This window comes from Lynx canadensis, chromosome B1, assembly GCF_007474595.2.
Source record: "Lynx canadensis isolate LIC74 chromosome B1, mLynCan4.pri.v2, whole genome shotgun sequence".
NCBI classification, from domain to species: domain Eukaryota; kingdom Metazoa; phylum Chordata; class Mammalia; order Carnivora; family Felidae; genus Lynx; species Lynx canadensis.
This window is the reverse complement of record NC_044306.2, coordinates 30,707,278-30,728,122: the sequence shown is the minus strand read 5'-3', so window position 1 is coordinate 30,728,122 and position 20,845 is coordinate 30,707,278. Positions and strand designations below refer to the sequence as shown.

General features: G+C 41.1%; 2 protein-coding genes across 4 annotated transcripts; one reads left to right on the top strand and one right to left on the bottom strand.

The window, feature by feature from the left end:
* Window positions 1–193: 193 nt before the first annotated feature.
* On the top strand, window positions 194–9,587 carry TTI2 (TELO2 interacting protein 2). Of its 3 annotated transcripts, XM_030312331.1 has the most exons (8): window positions 194–1,270; window positions 2,404–2,590; window positions 3,139–3,231; window positions 4,180–4,367; window positions 4,445–4,588; window positions 6,540–6,702; window positions 7,592–7,774; window positions 9,391–9,587. In XM_030312331.1, exons 1-7 carry the CDS (start codon window positions 624–626, stop codon window positions 7,694–7,696), a joined length of 1,527 nt encoding a protein of 508 aa, XP_030168191.1. In that variant the 5' UTR covers window positions 194–623; the 3' UTR covers window positions 7,697–7,774; window positions 9,391–9,587. The 3 variants fall into 3 exon arrangements, with proteins under 3 accessions (XP_030168191.1, XP_030168193.1, XP_030168192.1); XM_030312333.1 differs by lacking the exon at window positions 3,139–3,231; XM_030312332.1 differs by lacking the exon at window positions 9,391–9,587 and having other exon boundaries at window positions 7,351–7,674.
* MAK16 (MAK16 homolog) lies at window positions 7,058–18,336 on the bottom strand. Its single transcript, XM_030312334.2, has 10 exons — window positions 18,240–18,336; window positions 15,473–15,522; window positions 15,271–15,380; window positions 15,104–15,168; window positions 14,761–14,912; window positions 13,496–13,550; window positions 10,172–10,246; window positions 9,368–9,472; window positions 8,583–8,648; window positions 7,058–8,417 (listed from the first exon to the last, which is right to left on the bottom strand). The coding sequence occupies exons 1-10, from the start codon at window positions 18,252–18,254 to the stop codon at window positions 8,223–8,225; spliced, it is 888 nt and encodes a 295-aa protein (XP_030168194.1). The 5' UTR covers window positions 18,255–18,336; the 3' UTR covers window positions 7,058–8,222.
* Window positions 18,337–20,845: the final 2,509 nt, after the last annotated feature.

Sequence of the window (20,845 nt, the reverse complement as noted above, 5' to 3'; positions counted from 1 at the left end):
TGTACACTTTTCAGACATTATCGATGTTCTTCTTTTGTTCCTACTTTACTAAATGAAAACAGAAACAAAACTAGCAAGAGGATCTATCTATGCAAATTTTTCGCCCAAACACCACCTTTTCTGGAACCTGCTTCTCTGTTGCTTTACGACAGTAGGTCGTGAAATGACGAAGTGTTGCCTCAATATCAGCGGAAGCTAGCTTTGTGCTTTGCGGCAGCGAGGTTAGCTAGGTCCGGATCCTGATGGGCACAGGGCATGCGGGAAGGTCTGGAGGTGCCCGTGGAGGTGTTCTGCTCATACCTTAGGGGATTGTTTCTTAAACTCTTAGGGTTTTGTTTTTGTTTTTAATCATCCGTTGGGAGTCTGAGATTCTCTTACTCCCAGAGAGGCTCCTTTCCCTTTCCTGCACCTTTTCCTCTACAGACTTTACTTTTATTATGCTGGTTAGACTCTTGGTCCTCCGTCCCCCGGACGTCTTGCCGTCTTATTTGGCTTTAGTTGTTTTCTTCGGGAGAATTCCAGCATCCGAGTGATCTTTCTCTAGCAGACCCCCCCCCCCCCAACCTTGCCTCCATCTTGGTTCTCTGCGGGGAGACCAGCTCATCACTGCCAAAGTCCGAGAAATGGAGCATGACCGCTCTCGGGAATCCCCATCGCGGGAAGGCACTTCCTTGCCGGGAGAGTGGCCTTCCTCGGCCCTCGGACAGTCCTTCTCCCAGATTTTGCACCGCCTTACCAGCCAGGAGTCCCGACGGGGCAAGGGCAAAAGTGCAGCAGTTCAGGACCTCGGTGCTCTCATAGAAGCCACAGAACGCGATCAGTTTTTTGAGGGGAGTGGCACATCGCTCCACGGAATGCCCGAAGTGCTGGGGCAGGTGGCAAAAGCCCTGGAGAAGTATGCAGCCCCACCCAAGGAGCAGGAAGGTAGAGGTCATGGTTACTCTGAAGTGGCCGAGAAAGCGGCAGCAGTTGGCTTAGTATTTCTTAAACTCTTGGGGAAATTTGAGGCGGCCAAGAATTCCTTGGTTTGCCCTAAGTGGAAGACAGGCCTACGTGACTTGGCAGGACCCATCTATATTTTTGCGGTCACACACAGCTTGGAGCAACCATGGACCAGCCCAAGATCCCATGACGTTGCTGGAGAGGTGCTCGCCTTACTCCTTCAAGTTACTGAGTGTGGTTCTGTGGCAGGATTTCTGCACGGAGAAAATGAAGATGAGAAAGGGAGATTTATTTTAATAATGGAGCTTCTTAAACCCGATTTGAATAAGTGAGTATTCTTGTTGAGAGAGCTACTTACTTGAGCTTCAGCCTAACGTTTAAGAATGTTAGATAGAGCTCAAATAAACTTGAGTTTCTTCATCAGTAAGATAAAGGTGTTGTAATAGGAGATTTCTTAAGGCCCAGAAAGGTTGTGATTTGCTATAAATGACATTAGACATTGGCAAATTCTACATTAGAGCCCAGGTCTTCAGACTCCCCATTTTCTAGTGCTCTTTGCCATCCTCCTGACAACTGCCCTTGGCATTGGAAGTTCTGTCCAAATTATTTATACTGAACTTTCTTCAGTTAGGTGAGAATGGGATTTGGAGAGGATTTAAACTTAAGTGGTTTGAATTTAAACTCGGGGATCTTGAAACTCATCAACAGTTAATAGATAAGGATGGTTATTAGATATGGAAGCAGTGTTTGGGATGAAAAACACCCTATAGATTGCTGTTAGCTAAAGTGTTTTCTGTCAGTTCTGCCTGCTATTTTGTTAGTATTTGTAACACCAGAGTGATGAGAGAAAAAATGTGTACATAACTCTCACTTACCAGGAACTTGGAGTTCAAAGGCTTGGTTTGGAGGTAGTCTGGTACTTCTTTTTATTGCTTCTGAGTAGAACCAGGTCAGAGGGCTTCTCTGAACCTGTTTCATTTTTTTGTAATATAAAGATAATATTATCTATTACAGAGTTATTTTGAAGGTTAGTTAAGTGTGTAAACCCACTTTATAAGTTGTAAATTGCTGTTCAAATATTGACTCATTTACTCCCTTACAATAATTATAGTGATGCTTGAAGACATTTCCTTTACTTCTCTCCCGTGTCAGCACGACTCCTCTGTAACCACCCACAGATTCTTTACAAGCTGTTGGTTGTAAATGGATCCTTCTCATGGGATTAGCTTTAGACCCAGAGCCCTGGGTGATTATTAAATGTATTTAGTGTAAGTTTTTTTGATTTAGTATGCGTAACATCAAGAGATATCTTATGGGGTATGTATTTTTTTCAAGGGCAAGATAATGCTTTATTTAGCTTGAAGAGTTTAATTTTTTTTTTTTTTTTTTTTTTTTTTTTTTTTTTGCTAGCTAACACTGTATCACTTTACTTCCTTCCTGTGGTTTCACATTTCCATATAGAGAATCCTGGAAGAATAACCCTGCCACAAAACATGTTTTCTCATGGACGCTGCAGCAGGTCTCTCGACCCTGGCTGAACCAACATCTGGAGAGGATACTTCCCCCATCGCTGCTCATCTCGGATGACTATCAAACAGAGAACAAAATACTGGGTGTCCACTGCCTCCGTCACATCGTGCTTAATGTGGTGAGCGACCTCTGCACTTTGTCATCTGTGTTGATGGGACAGACTGAGTCATGATATCACTATTCTTGCCTTTTCATATTTCCTATTAACTTTCCATTAATGCCGTTACGTGAAAAAAATCACTTCTTTATATTTTCCTTCTGCCAGCCTAGTAGATTGTGTCTCGTAGGTAATATGTGGAAGACACCTGGGCCATGCTCACGCGTGTCAAAATGAATAACCAGACCTTGAGTAATTAACAGTTGACCTTCAAGGAGCAAAAGAATCGGAAACTGAAAGGGATTACACCCAAATGCGCAAGCTGTTACTCAAGGAAACTTTTTTTTTTTTTTCCCCTCTTAACTATGTGTTGTGGAGCTTTTAAAAAAGTATACACAGAAGTAGAGGGTGCTGTTCTGGGCCCAGCACCCTTCCGCTGCACCAGTTTGCCGAGAGTGCTATTATGAATCCTTTGGTGTAATAGACCCTACGTACCCGTAATTCAAGTTCGAAAATCATCCATGGTTTGGCACCGTTGGGAAGCTTTTAACGGGGTAATTTGCTTGCAGCCAGCTGCTGATTTGCTCCAGTATAACAGAGCCCAGGTCCTGTACCACGCCCTTTTCAACCACCTGTACACACCGGAGTACTGCCTCATCCAGGTAACCGTACGATTTGTTTATTGGCTGTGAGTCTCAGTTCTCAAATTCGAGTAGAAGGTGGCATTGTGCGAATAAGAATAGTTGAGCCCTTTTCCTCTCTTGGAAAATGAGGATGATGACTAAGTCAGGGCCAACTTGAAAATAAAGAGGTAGCAAATGACTCGTGAAAATGTCTCAATACTGAGCAGGCATCCACATTGCTGAGTCTCCACAGAAAAGCCAGTGTTTTATCTTCATCTGGGTCAATTACACATTATTTGAGGGTGGCTTTATGTGTGAAAAGTTCTGTTTTACTAATCTTAAGTGTTCTTCTCGCTCCTCTCTATGAACTCACAGTTGAAACTCTAACTTGAGTAGATGTTAACTTGTTTGGAGATAACGTAAAACAAATTTGAAAATATAAAGTAAGGGGTGCCTGGGTGGCTCAGTTGGTTAAGTGTCCAACTTGGCTCAGCTCGTGATCTTAGTTCATGAGTTCAAGCCCCACATCAGGCTCTGTGCCAACAGCTCAGAGCCTGCAGCCTGCTTCAGATTCTCTTTCCCTCTGCGCCTCCCCTGCTTATACTCTCTCAAAAATATACACTAAAAAAAAAAAAAAAGAATATAAAGTAACATACACTTGGGGTGCCTGGGTGGCTCAGTCAGTTAAACATCTGACTTTTGATTTTGGCTCAGGTCATGATTTCACGATTTGGGAGTTCCAAGCCCATGTTGGGCTCTGCACTGATAGCACAGAGCCTGCTTGGGATTCTGCCCCTCTCTCTCTGCCCTCCCCCACTCATGCGCTCTCTCAAAAAAAAAACATTAAAAATAATATACACTTCCAGTGTTTTTACTAGTATCTTTCAGAATTCTATAATGTGGACCCCACGGACAGATTAATAAGGGTGCTAGACGAGTCAGTGAATGCAAATGAACGAACGCTTCTTTTCTGTTACTTCCTCCTAGGCTGTGCTCTCGTGTCTGCTGGACTTATTCCCCGTCCTGGAGAAAGGCCTGCACTGGAAGGGAGGTGGGGCTCGACCCACCACACACTGTGACGAGGTGCTGCAGTTGATCCTGACCCACATGGAGCCAGAGCACCGCCTTCTCTTACGCAGGACCTATGCAAGAAACCTGCCAGTGTTTGTGAAGAGGCGAGTGCCCGGCTGCTGGTCTGGCCGCACCCCTCAAGTTCATCTCTGTGGTGCCACATCTTCTCTTCCCTTTTCAGGTTGGGGATCCTAACTGTCCGGCACTTGAAGAGGCTGGAGCGAGTCATCATCGGCTACCTGGAGGTTTACGATGGGCCAGAGGAGGAGGCTAGACTGAAGACACTGGAAACCTTAAAACTTCTCATGCAGTACACTTGGCCCAGGTAAAACAGCCAAGCAGGCAGGTGGGCCAAGAGGGACAAAACTCAGCCAGTTTTCACTTCAGAACTTGCCCAGGTATACTTTCAGTACAAAGTATTAAGGACAGGCCTGTTTTTACATTGCTATTGAATTTTGAACTGAAGTTGCATTGAAAAGATAAAATGCACCCATCGTTACTTCAGGTGTATATCCCTCAATTTATAATGCATATTAGAATTTCAGAGTCCACTTAGAAGTGCTGTAATAGACATGCTTAACTTTGTTCACCCTAAGGTTTTTGAAATCTAATTGAGAACAGAGAACTTCATAGCTCATTACTGAACATGTGTGGAGCAGTGACCAGGAGAATACTGAGAATATCATTGCTTAGAAAGCATTCCAGCTCTGGCTTGAGGTGGTGTCAGGAACAATAAAATGGAAGGGAAACATGTTAAGTCAGCAAAATACTTTCTTGCATCAACAAAGTTTAATTCAGCTGGAGTCCAGTGCTCTAACATCTGTATCTGTTCTGAACCACAGTACTCTCATTTCCTTAGGATGTACCCAACCTTTTCCCTTAGTTACATCTGGAACTGGACTGCCTTGGTTTACTTAGTCTTTCTCCTCCACTGAACTGTAACACCACTACTTTGGTATATTGAGTATATGAAAGTTTAACCAGTACCTGGTTCTTAAATACACAAATATTTGAAGAATGAATAGACTAAAATAGACTGAATAGATGGATGAAAGAAATTGAATCCAGTTAACACTGGTAGGCCTTTAAAGAGCAGAGACTAAGCTTCCAAGTCGGGATTGGCAAGCCCAAGTAGGAAGGTGAGAAAATCAGTGCCCTGTATGGCACGAGGGGGGGCTGGGGAGTGGGAAACAGCAGGTTTTATGTTGACGATAGGTGGAGGACTGAGCAGCAAACAGTATAGGAAATCATTAAGTACTTACTAGATCAAAGGATGTAAACTTTTATTCTCCCACATTTCTGTCCAGAGATATGGTTTACTGTGCATATTTTTGCACTACAAGTTCCATTATTGTTCAGCTTCCATTAAGGCTTTTAAGGTTTTTTTTTTTTTTTTTTTTTTTATTGTAAGAAAAACTACATACAGTTTGCCATTTAAAATGGATTCAGTGGCATTAAGTACCTTCACGAATTTGTACAACCATCACCACTGTCCTTTTCCAGAACTTTTTTTCATTAAAATAAAAACTTTCAAAAATGCTAAGTTGAAGTTAAATGGGCTGGGCTTAACTGAGGGTAAAAGCTAGGATCTGGAATTAAATAACAGAAAATTCTAATTACAGTTAGGTCCCAGAAGCCAAGCATATTTCACTTCAAGTTTCCAGGCCTATGACTGTGTAAGTTAAAGGACTGTGGGCCATCTCCTGTTCTCTGGCCCAAAGTAAAAGCCCCTGGTAAGGGGAGATCCCACTTCTCACTTTCCAGGTGGGGCGATTTCCTTACAGTAGAACCAAGCTTCTGGCTTGGCAGGCCAGAGTATGTGTATTGGAGCCATGCTGCAGAAAAAAGGGCTCAAAATGAGTTCAGAAATCTGGCGTCTGGTCTCTAGTTCTGCTTCCAGCTCCTTGGTCTCCTAAGTCATTTAACTTCAGTTCCTTCATTTAGGAAATAAGGGCTTTACAACTTAGATGGCCTTGGAAGTCTCAGTTTTTTTGTTTTTTTTTTTTTTTTCAACGTTTATTTATTTTTGGGACAGAGAGAGACAGAGCACGAACGGGGGAGGGGCAGAGAGAGAGGGAGACACAGAATGGGAAACAGGCTCCAGGCTCTGAGCCATCAGCCCAGAGCCCGACGCGGGGCTCGAACTCACGGACCGCGAGATCGTGACCTGGCTGAAGTCGGACGCTTAACCGACTGCGCCACCCAGGCGCCCCAAATCTCAGTTTTAATATCCTGATTTTAGAGTATGAATGTAACTTTTTTCTTCCTGATTCCAGAGTTTCCTGTAGACGTGTGGTCTTATTGAAGGCTCTCTTGAAACTGATCTGTGATGTAGCAAGGGATCCAAACCTTACACCTGAGCCTGTTAAGAGCGCCTTGTTAGAAGAGGCCACAGATTGCCTGATTCTCCTGGACCACTGTTGTCAAGGACAAGTGAAGGTAAGAGTCTGCAACCTGGTCCTTAGGAAGCTCCTATGATTGATTATAATTTACTGTTCACATGCCTGACCAAGTCTGTAAATGAACATGCATGGTTCAGGTTTTCACCTGGGAGCCCTCTAACCTTCAATAAAGGCGGATTAACTTATTCAGCTTTTAAAGCTATTCAGAGGTATTTAGGCCAAAAGGCAAGAGGCTCAGGAGATGTCTCTGGGGTGAGGATAGACAGTGGGCAAAAGACTAAGAGTTCTTAAAATTTAAGTTCTGTTATATCTGATTTTTTTTTTAAAGATGAAATAATGAGCTATAAGCCACCAAGAAGTAATAATATAGAGTAATTCAGATCCCAGAAATGTTTCCAGTTTTTCCAGGGCACCTGTATTTTTATTTATCCTTACTTTTCCACATGGGAATTCTTTAGTTTCACATGCCACAAAAGTTAACTTGTCATAGCCAAAGCATATAATGGCTGTGTGTATATTTACATATATTTATAAACTATTGCCTCATTTCTTATCCCACTTAGAAATCTTCAGGTTATAAAGCAGCATGAAAAAAATTCATATCCTAACAATATTTATAGAGTATTGTTTGTTGTGTTATCAGTTTATTCAAATTACTTCGTATTGGCTCTTTAATCTCTGGCAGTTTTCAAGTCCTGGATCCAATCTAATTTGCATCGGCTGGGATCAGTCTGCTGCTTCCTGAGCCAGCAGGACATCTGCCTACATGCCAACACAGCTTTTAAAATTACACCTGTTCCATGAACTGTTCCCTAGTCTCATCCATTCTTTCTTTCTTTGAACATGGTACCGAGAAACAAGAACCGAGGTAAAAGGAACAGAAGTATCAATTAAAAAGAAAAAGCCTGTTTGGTTTCATATTTCAGGGTCTCCTGGTCAAAATCCTCCAAAGCTGTGAAGACAGCAAGGTGGTGAACTGTATCAGAAAAGTCCAGCAGGTTTCTGAAGGCACGCCCTACGATGGAACTTAAGATTTGTCTTACTTTCCTAAAACAGGAAGACTTTTCTTCTTGTTCCAACTGTATACATGGAATCATTTAAGAAAAAAGGTATTTTTACACTCAACAGTGTAACTTAGTTCTTTTTCCTTCTTTTATTCCCACAGAAGTAGGGAAAGGAGAACAAGAAAAAACTGAAATCTGAACATTTCTAAATAAAGTTGAGGGGGGGTGGGGGAGAAGGATACCAAGGAAAACAGGTGGGTAGCATTTGAAATTTAGAAATATTTACACCCACAGATTCATCTGTTAAGCTTCTTGGGCTCAAGCTGTTACTTCAAAACATATGCCAACACTATAAAAATACTCTGTTCACAACTTAAGGCTTTCTCCACTCCCAGATTTCCTTGCCCCACAGAAGCAGCATAAATATTAAAGACACAAATATTGTGTGAAATACTGTATGAAAGAGCAAAACCTGGAGGTATATACATGGTTAAGGTAAAAGAAAGGAGGATACTGAAAATGTTCAGTCCTGTTGCAGATGTCTGAAGGGAAGTCATGTGGTTTTGGCCTTGGCCACAGGCTCTGTCTCCTGCTCATACTCTATCTCTACGTAGGCTCGTTTCCTCCGCAAAGGTCCTTTCAAGGGTGTTTTGCCTTTATGTGTGGCATCAAGGGCCTTTTCTTCTTCCTCACTGGAAGATTTATCATCCTGATCTTCATCACTACTGGCATCCAGCTTATCCATATCCTGATATGGAGAAAGGAAAAAAAGAGAGAAAATGCTAGATGCATCTCCCAAACTCCTTTCATCGTCCTCTCAATTTAGAACTAGGCAATTTATCTGCCTCTGTGTGTGTTCAGAAACGTTCTGTTCTCTGAAGGTCATAGGTCAATTTTTTGCCCATAATCTCACCTCAAAATCACTTATGTCACTCTCATCCACCTCATCATCTTCCACAAACTCTCTCTTTCCCACATCCTAAAACAAAAACATAACTGTTAAGTTGAAAATACAGAATGAAAATTCAGCTCACACATCTAATTCTATTCTTTGATAAGTGCAACAGTAACAAACAGAATCATAGTCTACTTACTTAGTCCCAACCAAAATCTAATTATTTCCAAGTTTAATACTTCTGAATTAAAACATTTTAGGGATATCAATTCTCATGCCTAATACAAATCATTAGATCATTTTAATTTGCTAAAAAAAAAAAAAGTACATTAGAAAGGCTTTACAAACACTTAAATCTATTAATTTCAAATACAAAAAAGGGTCACTACTAGGAAAAGTACACCTATGTGCCTGTATGAGCGCACCATGTGATTAGCAATTACCTGCTAAATCTGGCCTTTTTCTAAAAGACTATCACTCAAGTACCTCCCCTATATTAATAGTGAAATTAAATCCTGTATAAATTTCAGGTTCCTGAATGGTATATTCTGTCAGCTGATGAGGATTCTTCATTTGTCCCCCTGCAGGAAAAATCTCAGAATGCCAATAAATAAGATTAAAATCCAACGTGTTAATAGTTTGTTGACTGAACTAAAATTAATCTCATGATAGAAAAAAAAGGACCAAATAATTATTTTTGGGTAGGGGAGTGAAAATGCTGTTCTGTCACTCAAGTACATATAAAGGGATCTAGGTCTACAGGTTACTGCTTTAGGAAGCACAAACGAACAAACAAGGCTTACTTCTTCATCATCTTTTTCCTCAGCATCTGAAGAGTCACTCTCTGCCTCCTGCTGTTCCAGGGCCTTGTCGAAGGCATGAATGGGGAAGTTGTAGATGTCGCCATACTGAAGAACATAAATACAGACTGGCTTTAACAACATCTGGATTTTACACTTGAAGTCCACTGTCCGATGACATACTGTTTTCTCCTCAGTGATTAAATGAGAATACTTAATGTGATGGATAATAATTTTTCTATATTAATTTCAAGCCTAGAGCCAACAGTGTCTTTACAAGCCCATTTCTGACATTTAAGTAATCAGTGGTTAATACCAAACACTATAAACTTAGTAGTTTATAAAATCAGTGGGTTGGAACAAATGTAAATTTGCTGATAGGAAATAATACGGGAAAAATAAGTTCTTTCCATTTTGTCTCATAAATGACACTAATTTTTAAGAAGATTTAACTCCTTTTAAAGAACCTTAGACTAGGGTAATATGCAGGAGGATCAGAACTGCATGCCTTTTCTTATCTAGAGCTCTGAAACCATTGCGTCAGGAACAGGAGTTCACAGTATGGTGCAAAGGGAAAGGTCTCTTCGCTGGATGGAACATCAAGGGTAACCAGGGCACCTTTCGTGTTCATGTTCACAAACTAAGACGGGGAAGCCAAGGCCTGTATATTTGTTCTATTCCAGGAACAAAATCAAGGTGAATATCTTTCTAGCATCTTTGAAAGTAAAACACACTTCCCACTATTTCCTAGCATGATGTTACTGTCTAAAAGTGAAATTTATATCCCAAACTTCCTAGCTTTCTCACCGTATCTTGTTTCAGTCGCTCCAGCAATTCCTTTTCAATGGCATTGTCCAGCTGAGCAGCTATTAATGCCTTTTCCTGTAACAGAAAAATTTGAGTAAACCCATTTACTTCCTTAGTACTCATATTTCAGCCTGTAGAAGTAAAAAAAAAAAGAAAAAATTTTATTTCAAAAAAAAAAAATCATTTTTTTCCCCTCTTGCATTAAAAAAAAAATCACATACCACGATCAAGTGGGATTTATTCCCAGGATGCAAGAGTGGTTCCACATTCACCAAATAACATGATACATACGTATCATTAGGAAAAACGATAAAAACCATATTATCATTTCAATAGATGCAGAAAAAGCATTTGACAAAGTACAGCAACCATTCGTGATAAAAACCCTCTGCAAACTAGGTCTAGAGAAAACATATCTCAACATAATAAAGGCCTTATTTGAAAAACACACAGGCAACATCATCATCAATGGGGAAAAACAGTTTTCCCCGTAAGGTCAGAACAAGGCAAGGATGTCCACTCTCACCACTTTTATTCAATATAGTACTAGAAGTCCTAGCCACAGCCATCAGACAACAGAAAGAAATAAAAGGCAACCAAATTGGTAAGGAAGAAGTAAAATTCTCATTATATGCAAATGACATGACACTGTATATATAGAAAACCCTGAAGGCTCCACCAAAATACTAGAACTGATCAATGAATTCGGTAAAGTCACAGGATACAAAATCAATGTACAGAAATCTGTTGCATTCCTATACACTAACAATGAAGCGGCAGAAAGTAAAATTAAAACAATCTCATTTACAATTACATCAAAAATGATAAAATATCTAGGAATAAACTTAACCAAAGAGATGAAAGACCTGTATTCTGAAAACTATAAAACACTGATAAAAGAAATTCAAGATGATGCAAAAAAACAGAAAGACTCATGGGGCTGGAAGAGCAAATCTTGTTAAAATGTCCATACACCAAAGCAATCTACACATGTAATGCAATTTCTATCAAAATACCAATAGCATTTTTCACAGAACTAGAACAAATAGTAAAACCACAGAAGACCCTGAACAGGCAAAGCAATGTTGAACAAGAAAAAACTGAAGGTATCACAATTCCAGATTTCAAGTTATATTACCAAGCAGTAGTAATTAAAACAGTATGGTACTGGCATAAAAATAGACACATAAGGGGAGCCTGGGTGGCTCAGTCGGTTAAGCGTCCGACTTCGACTCAGGTCACGATCTCGCGGTCCGTGAGTTCGAGCCCCGCGTCGGGCTCTGGGCTGATGGCTCAGAGCCTGGAGCCTGTTTCCGATTCTGTGTCTCCCTCTCTCTCTGCCCCTCCCCCGTTCATGCTCTGTCTCTCTCTGTCTCAAAAATAAACGTTAAAAAAAAATTAAAAAAAAAATAAACCCATAAATCAGTGGAATAAAACAGAAAACCCAGAAAAAAGTTTACAATTATATCATCAATTAATCTTTGACAAAGGAGAATTAAAATATTCAACAGGAAAAAGTCTCTTCAATAACACTGTTGGGAAAACCGGAGAGCCACAGGCAAAAGAATGAAATTGGACCCCTTCCTTTCACCATACACACAAAAATAAACTCAAAATGGATTAAAGACCTAAATATGAGACCCAAACCATAAAAATCCTTGAAGAGAGAACAGGTGGTAATCTCTGACATTGGCCACAGCAACATTTTTCTAGATATGTCTCCTGAGGCAAGACAAATACATGCAAAAATAAATTATTGAGATATTAAAATATTTCTGTACAGCGAAGGAAACAATCAATAAAACTAAAATGCAACCTACTCAATGGCAGAAAATATCTGCAAATGACATATCTGATAAAGGGTTAGTATATAAAGAACTGATACTACTCAATACCCAAAAACAATCCAATTTAAAAATGGGCAGGGGCACCTGGATGGCTCAGTTGGTTCCGTGTCCAACTTCAGCTCAGGTCATGATCTCATGGTTCGTGGGTTTGAGCCCAGCATTGGGCTCTGCACTGGCAGTGCGGAGCCCCCTCGGGATTCTCTCTCTCTCTCCCTCTGCCCCTCCCCCCAACTTGCATGCGAGCACACACACACACACTCGCTCTCTCTCTCTCAAAATAAACTTTAAAAAAAAAAAAATGGGCAGAAGACATGAACAGACATTTCATCAAAGATACCAGCTGGCCAAAAGACACGTGAAAAGATGCTCAACATCACTCATCAGGGAAATGCAAATCAAAACCACAATGAGGTATCACCTCACACCTGTCAGAATGGCTAAAATCAAAAACACAAGAAACATCAAGTGTTGGTGAGGATGTGGAGAAAAAGAAACCCTTTTGCACTGTCAGTGGGAATGCAAACTGGTGTAGCTGTTGTAGGAAACAGTATGGGAGAGCCCTCAAAAAGTTAAAAACGAAACTACACTACAATGCAGGCAATGCACTACTGGGTATTTACCCCAAAAAACGAAAACACTAATTCAAAGGGTTACACACACCCTTCTGTTTATGCCAGCATTATTTACAATAGCCAAAATATGGGAGCAGCCCAAGTGTACGTCAATTGATGAATGGATAAAGAGAAAGTGGTATTTAAGAAACAAAACAAACAAGGAAAAAAAAAAAGACAAACAGATCCTTAACTATACAAAACTGATGGTTACCAGAGGGGAGATGGGTTGGGGAGAATGGGGGAAAGAGGGAATGGGAATTAGAGTACATTTACCATGGGAAAAAAAAGAAAAAAGAATGCTCAAACCCTGCTTTGAGTAGTATGCAATGTGTAAGATTAACAACATACCAAAATTCTGATTTCTCTCTCTTTTAATGTTTGCTTTTGAGAGAGAGAGAGACAGAATGTGAGCAGGGGAGGGGCAGAGAGGGAGACACAGAACCTGAAGTGGGCTCCAGGCTCCAAGCTGTCAGCACAGAGCCTGATGCAGGGCTCGAACTCACAGACCTCAAGATTATGACCAGAGCCAAAGTTGGACACTTACCTGACTGAGCCACCCAGGTGTCCCCCAAAATTCTGATTTCTAAAATACTTAACTTCAAGAATCTCAGACAAGGTACTTCTCTGTTCTCCATTAAATATATCTCCAAGAACCCTTATTTTAACCTGCCCTGAAAATCATAATCTTAAAATACGAATATCCAATATCTTATGCAACTAATACTGTTATCTATTAGCGAACCATTACCCAAGGCCCAAACAGTTCACAGGAAATGGTGACTGAATCTTTCTCATGATCCCTACCTATAGAGTCCTACCCTCAATGAGATACAGAAGCTATGAATACAAGAAGGGTAAGTTACCTCTCTTCTTTTTTCCCTCCGCTCCACCTTCTTACTCAAGGGAACAAGCTTCCTCCTATGGAAAATAAAACACATTATCAGAAAACCCAAGGGCATGTTTTGTGTGTTCCTTTAAAAAAATGAGAAAATAGGAATGGAGTTGATTTTGTAGGGCTCAGCTCAATATAGCTAACATTATATACCTGTAATTCCCTAAGTAGTTAATACTACAAGTCACACATTTTTACACATATTTTTATGCTTATTTTACTTTTTGTTTTCTTTGAGCATTCTGAGACTTCTGAGGGCACTCACCATGCTTCATGATTAATGCTTCAGTTAACTAAAATAATTTTCTGTAGGGATGCTTGGGTGGCTCAGTCGGGTAAGTGTCTCACTTTGACTCGGGTCACAATCTCCCGTGAGTTCAAGCCCTGCATGGGGCTCACTACTGTCAGTGCAGGGCCTGCTCCGGGTCTTCTGTCCCCCGCCCCTCTCTCTGCTCCCCCCCTCGACCCCCAACTCTCACATGCTCTCTCTCAAAAACAAACATAAAAAAACTGTCTGTAGAAGACTGTCGCCTTTAGCTTTCTCTGCAGGTCACAACGAAAAAGTATTAGGACCTAGCACTCCTTAGTAAGATATCCAATTAATTCCATGGATTTCATACCACTTTTTAAAATTAATTTTCGGTGAACCCAGAGTAAAGTTCTGACATTCTTATTTATCCCCATTTTTTAGGTCATTGTTAAATCCCTAATTTTATGATTGTGTCAAGGAGTTATACAATTTCCTGAAGCTGATTTTCAGACAGGGAGGAGATCATCAAGTTCTACTATATTGTTTTTTATTTTTGTTTATTTTAAGTTTATTTTTATTTATTTTGAGAGAGAGAGCGCAAGTGAACACGTATGTGCGAGCAGGGGAAAGACAGAGAGGGAGAAAGAGAGAATCCCAAGCAGACTCTGCCCTGTCAGCAGCAGCCCGACATGGGGCTTCATCCCACAAACCGAGAGATCATGACCAGAGCGGAAATCAAGATTCGGATGCTTAACCAACTGAACTACCCAGGTGCCCCCCCGACCCCCACACTGTTTTTTAAAAAGATCAAAGGGCACAACTTTAATCAGAGGTAAACTTTCTTCGTAGCATATCATACAAGGTTACCTGAAATTGAATTTAGTAAGAACCATTACTAGACATTTAAGAGTCTCTCCATAAAATGATCCAAGGAAAGACAGACTTAAAAAAAATACACATAATAGATGAATGATCTAAATACTCACTGTCGCTTTAATGTAAGTTTTCTAATTCGAATTAGGTACTGGGTGATCTTGGTGAATCTCTGCTTACACTTGTGTCGAATGAAACGGGGCCAGTAAATTAGATTTTCATCGATTTGCTCCAGTGCTCTCTCATAGTTTTTATGAAGCCGGACCTATAAACAGAAAAAGAAAGCTTGAAGAGTGAGGGTAAATGATTAGGTGGGCCTTCACTGCTATGATACCCAGGGGCCTAATGAGGTTGGCTTCAAAAGTTTAATGTAGCTATGGTCAAGGAAGAGAGAAAAGCATGTGGCAGTTTTGTTACTGATCAAGGGTCACTGTCATTTTATGTCCTAAGTCTTACCCGTTCCCAGAGCCGCCTAGGAAAAGCTGCTCGTTCTATAACCTTCATATACAAGTAGCACTGTCCTGCAAGGTAAAGTAAATACCGTTAATATTACAGAGAGACGAAAGAATATCCTTTTAAAAGCTGTTGGCTAGTTCTCATGGAAGTTCAAACTAAAGAGTTACCTTTCTCTTCTTTGATAGTGGCATACTGACTGTTTGCCAGGGGACAAGACGACCGATTACACAGTCCAGTCAGGCTGTATTCATTTCTGCAAAAACTCTGAGTCTTGGTTCTAGAATGAGAGGGAAAGAGCAAAAATTCTAAGAGGGGTTAACAAGAGGACAGCTGAAGGAATCTTTGCCCAAGTTGCAAATCTAGACTCACCTTATTTTGAAGGAACAAAATTGCTTGTTTCCAAGTGTGTCCCAGATAACCTGCAAGACAAGGTAAGAACACATTTCAATTGCTCTGACCCAACAGGTGGGAGTATTAACCCAGGAAAACACAGTGCCCTGGTTTACTTAGGAGGTCTCAAAGGAGTCTTTGAGGAATGAGAGGAGGAAGACATGCTTTGTAAAACAGTTTGATTTGTGGGGGCACCAGGGTGGTTCAGTTGGTTAAGCACTGGACTCTGGATTCCACCTGCTCAGGTCATGTTCTCACGGTTTGTGAGTTCAAGCCTCGAGACAGGCTGTGCTGACGTCACAGAGCTTGCTTGGGATTCTCTCTCAGTGTCACCCTCCTCTACTCCTGCTCTTTCTCTCAAAATAAATAAATATTTTAAAAATGTCTGATTTGTTTTCTTTTTATGCAGATTCTTGTAGGGAAAAAAAATACAAATTATCAGTAACCACAACCCCTTCACCCACAGATAAAACTTCATTAGAATTTTGTAAATATTTTCGATTTTTTTCTATATATGCATTCCAGCAACAGTATGCCTATATGTATATTTTTAACAAAAATGAGATACTAATTTTGTCACTTTCTTAATATGTTCATTACCCATTGTAAAAGGCTGCACAGAACTAGATTGTTGGATATATGTACCATAATTTCATCTCATCTGGGCAAAGAAAATCATCTACTGCTATCCTCTATTAACTAATGTGTTCTTTATTCATTCAGCATTGATGGTATACTTAATTTATGTAAGGCACTGACAATCCTAAAACCTGACACACAGGAGGCACTCAAGTATTTGTTGAATGAAGCAAGGCAGTGTCCTTAAACAGTTTTACCTCTCTACTTAGGGAGAAAGAAATGTAAACAAAGCATCACAAAGCACTAGTCTAAGTGCCACAAAACAAGTTTGTAAGAGCCTTTAAGTGGGCTGCCCTGAGGAACTGGGAAAGGCTTTAAAGCAGCTAAAGTAGTTAAAGCCTAATACATAAAGAAATGTAAACAAACAACAACATTTTTGGAATTTTATAGGATGTGTGTTTGGCAGGCGATGATAGGAAACAGGTAGGAGGAAATGAAACTGGGAAAGTAGGAGTTCATTCTGGCTTGTGGCTTTATTTATTATTATTTTTTTTAATGTTTATTTATTTTTGAAGGAGAGAGAGACAGAGTGTGAGTGGGGGAGGGGCAGAGAGAGAGGGAGACACAGAATCCGAAGAAGGCTCCAGGCTCTGAGCTGTCAGCATAGAGCCCGACAAGGGGCTCGAACTCACAAACTGTGAGATCATGACCTGAGCTGAAGTCGGACGCTTAACCGACTGAGCCACCCAGACGCACCAGGCTTGTGGCTTTAAATGTCATCTGTAAGTTGATGACTCCCAAGTTGTCATCTCCTGGTCAGACTTCTCACCTGAGCTACAGACTTGTATACACATTTAACTGCCTACTTGACATCTCCACTTAGAAGCCTGAAAGGCCTCATACACATTAACATGTCCACACCCCTTAAAAGAATACTGTGTTCCTTCCCCATCTCCATAAATAAAACCACCAATGAACTATTCGAAATCCTTTGATTTCTCCCTTTTCCTCATCATTGAATCCATCACATAGTCTTTTTTGGTTATACTGATAATACAGATCTCAAATGCATCCACTTCTTTTCATCTCCACCATTACAACCAGGGATGAAACTATTTTCATCATGCTCTAGTTTCCTTGCTCTTATGCTTTCTCTCCTTGAAAAGACTATCACAAAACTAGACAACTTTTCACAAAAGTCAGATGTCATTTCCCATTAAAAGACCTAAAAGACACTACATGATCTTGTCCTGCAAACATATCTAACTTCATTATCTCTCTCTCTTCCCTGGATTCCTATAGCACAGGTCACATCAATATTCTTTAATACAGTCCTTCTCTCTTATATCCAGACCTTTGTATTGTACTGTTCCTACTGCCCAGATATTTTGCTTTTCCCTCAGCCCCTCAGTGATGGTTCATTCTCATCTTTTAGATCTCAGCTCAAATGTCTTTTATTCAGAGAAACCTTCCCACAACAGCTTTGTCTGAAGTGGTCTCTCCTAATTACTCTCTCCTTCATCAACTTTGGTCTTCTTTTCACAGTATTATTACACAGTACAATGGTTTTAAATATGTTCACTTGTTTACCATCTGTCTCCTCCACCAGAGTGCTCCAGAAAAGCAGAGGTCTTTTGTCTGGCTTATTAAAAACTAAGTCTCCAGTAATTACGACACTGCCTGGCACACAGCGCTTCTGTATTTCCCAGGACTAATTAAATGAGCCGAGGATGCTTCCAAAAATTATGGCGTGGGCAGACCATGAACAAATGTAAGGAAAATCCTAACACAGGAAAAAAGGATTTTAAAGTAACGTGAACACGGAAAAATGGGATCTGGAAATCTGAGGTCTAAACTTGGCTATACCATCCCCAATCTCACCTCCACCCGCGCCTCCCACGTCCAGAGACACCATGGGCAAAGTCCTTCATTGCTGGGCACCAGGGACTGAATAAGCCAACCCTGTGGACTGGCGCTGTTCTGGCCCCTTCACCCCGCTGAGGCAGCGCTGGAGATCCCGGGTAGACACGTGAGAGCCCCACGCTCGGAAACCGGGGTTCCGGCAGCCTCGGTTCCGGAACGACACGAAGCTAAAGGGCCAGCTAAGTGTTGCTTCTGATCCCCCTAAAGCAGGAGAACCCAGGTGGCAGAGAAACAGGACACTCACATCATCTGACTGCATAGCGTCGGCAGCTCAGCGTGCAAACCCGGCCAGATCTCGGGGGCAACCATGCTTCTTCCGGAGAATCACTTCCGGAAAGCCTAGTCAAACCTATCGCGAGAATTCTGATTTCCACGGCTTGCACAGCGCCCCTTGGCGGTCTAACTTCCGCACGCATCTCCAAGTCCTGCGCCACGTCCGGACCGTCACCGTGCGCCCCCGCTGCCCTGTAGGTCTTGTTCCCGGTCTCACCCTGGGACAGTAAACCCGGCTAGGAGGCCCCTGCCACCCCGCGCAGGAGTCGGTCGAGTCCTGGAGCACAGAGGCCGAGGTCCATGGGCGCGCCGTGGTCCAAAGTGCGGGTTGTGATTGCCCCTGAGGATTGGCTGTCCCTCGCCGGCCCCCGGGCGTCCTCGGTCTCGGAGTGCGCCCGGGAAAGCGCGGACCGCCTCCCGCCGGGCCTTAGCGCCTGGAGGCCGGGGCTGCGTTGTCTTTACTCCTTCTCCACCAGGCTGGGGAGCTCAAACTCTGTCCTTCTTCACCTGACACCCTGGTTCCCGCGCTCACTCCTCCCTCACTTAACCCCGCAGACACTCTTGTTCTCTTGTTTGGTGTGGAATTGGGTCCTGACCTTTGAAATTCATGGATTAGATAATATTTTTAAAAAAAAATCGGAGGACTAACAGCTTTCCCCCGCTTTTTATTTTAATGGGAAAAAGAAAACCTTTATTAGCGCGCACCATTTTTCAAAAGAATGTTCAGTTAACACCCAAAGAGTAAACAAAGGCACAGTCTCAGAATAAGGATGGGCGATTAATTTGCATATCACGGTATAAAATAATTAAGTATATCATAAGTAATGTAATTTTGCTTCATGCTGGTGAGAACTACGAATTAGAGCCACACCATTGGAAAACATTGTTTTAGCAGAGGTTTGGGGAACCAAACTTAGGTTATAAAAAACAATTGCTATTTACTAAATATCTTTGGGCAAGTCAGGTAGCCTTTAGCAAATTATCCCATTTGAAAAATGCGGGTATGTGAGGTCTAAAGGTATGTTAAATGCATAGTTTACATTGCTTCATCAAAAAACAGTTGTGATTGTTCTACATTGCTTCATCAAAAAACAGTTGTGATTGTTCTCATTCACCTACTTGCTTTCCCTGGTTTAAAGACCTAAAGGGCAGTCATATCACACACACACATACCCTTTTATGTTAGTAAAATCAAGTTTAAAAATTTTTTTTCAATGTTTATTTATTTTTGGGACAGAGAGAGACAGAGCATGAGCGGGGGAGGGGCAGGGAGAGAGGGAGACACAGAATCGGAAACAGGCTCCAAGCCATCAGCCCAGAGCCTGAGGCAGGGCTCCAACTCCCGGACCGGGAGACCTGGCTGAAGTCGGACGCTTAACCAACTGCGCCACCCAGGCACCCCTAAAATCAAGTTTAAAATAATGTGGAAGAGGGGTGCCTGCCTGGCTCAATTGGTAGATTGTGCAACTCTTGATCTCCAGCTCTTGAGTTCAGCCCTACCTTGGGTGTAGAGATTATTGAAAAAATAAATAAAAAGATGAAGCTTCTTAAAAAATAATAGTGATGTGGAAGAAATCCAAAGGTAGACGATACTCACCAGGGTCACCACACCACACCACTACCCAAATTGTTTTAATTAGGGGAAGTGATATATTTTTCAGTTTGATTTAGAATAACACTCCTTCCCTGCTCACCACCAACAGGTGAACCCAGTGAATAGTTTTTTAAACTGAGCTGTAATTGACACATATTAATTTCAGTAGTACAAAATAATGATCGATATATGTATATATTACAAGAGGATCACCACAATAAGCCTAGTTAACATTTGTCACTATATAATTACAATTTTTTTCTAATGATGAGAACTTCAAAGATCTACTCTCTTCACAACTTTCAAATATGCAATATATACTTTTATTTTTAACTGTAATCACCATCTGTAAATTAAATCCCGTCATTTTTGTAACTAGAAGTTTGCCTTTGACCCCCTTCACACATTTCTCTCCCCTTCCCCAAACATTCTGTTCTGTTTCTATGAGCTCTGTTGCCTTTCTGTTTTAGTTTTTTAGATTCCACGTGTAAGTGAGATCATATGATATTTGTCCTCTGACTTATTTCACTTACCATAATGCCCTCTAGGTCTATTCACATCACAAGTGGCAAAATTTCATTTTTAATGGCTGAATAATATTCCATTGTGTATATATACTGCATTTTCTTATCCATTCATCAACTGATAGACATGTAGGTTGTTTCCGTATCTTCAGGTATTATAAATAATGCTGCAATGAATGTAGGGGTGCATACCATTAACACTTCCAACACGTGGGTTTGAATTGCATGGGTCCATTTATATGTGAATTTTTTTTTCAATAAAGTATAGTACTGTACACACATTTTTCCCCCTTAGGATTTTCTTAACATTTTCTTTTTTCTAGCTTAGTTTATGGTAGGAACACAGTGTATCATACATACACCAAATATGTGGTGGTGGGGGGGGTTGGCATGCCCCTAACCCCCACATTGTTGAAGGGACAACTGTATATCTTTTTTTGAGTTAGTGTTTCACTTTTT

Excerpts from the sequence above, each read along its gene's own strand:
- MAK16 (XM_030312334.2), bottom strand. Across the intron at positions 10,247-13,495 it reads GGAGGGAAAAAAGAAGAGAG|GAAAAGGCATTAATAGCTGC; the intron begins GTAACTTACCCT and ends TTTCTGTTACAG. Across the intron at positions 9,473-10,171 it reads AGCGACTGAAACAAGATACG|TATGGCGACATCTACAACTT; the intron begins GTGAGAAAGCTA and ends TATGTTCTTCAG.
- TTI2 (XM_030312331.1), top strand. The coding sequence starts at position 624 with ATGGAGCATGACCGCTCTCGGGAATCCCCATCGCGGGAAGGCACTTCC. Across the intron at positions 2,591-3,138 it reads GTCACATCGTGCTTAATGTG|CCAGCTGCTGATTTGCTCCA; the intron begins GTGAGCGACCTC and ends ATTTGCTTGCAG. Across the intron at positions 4,368-4,444 it reads CTGCCAGTGTTTGTGAAGAG|GTTGGGGATCCTAACTGTCC; the intron begins GCGAGTGCCCGG and ends TTCCCTTTTCAG.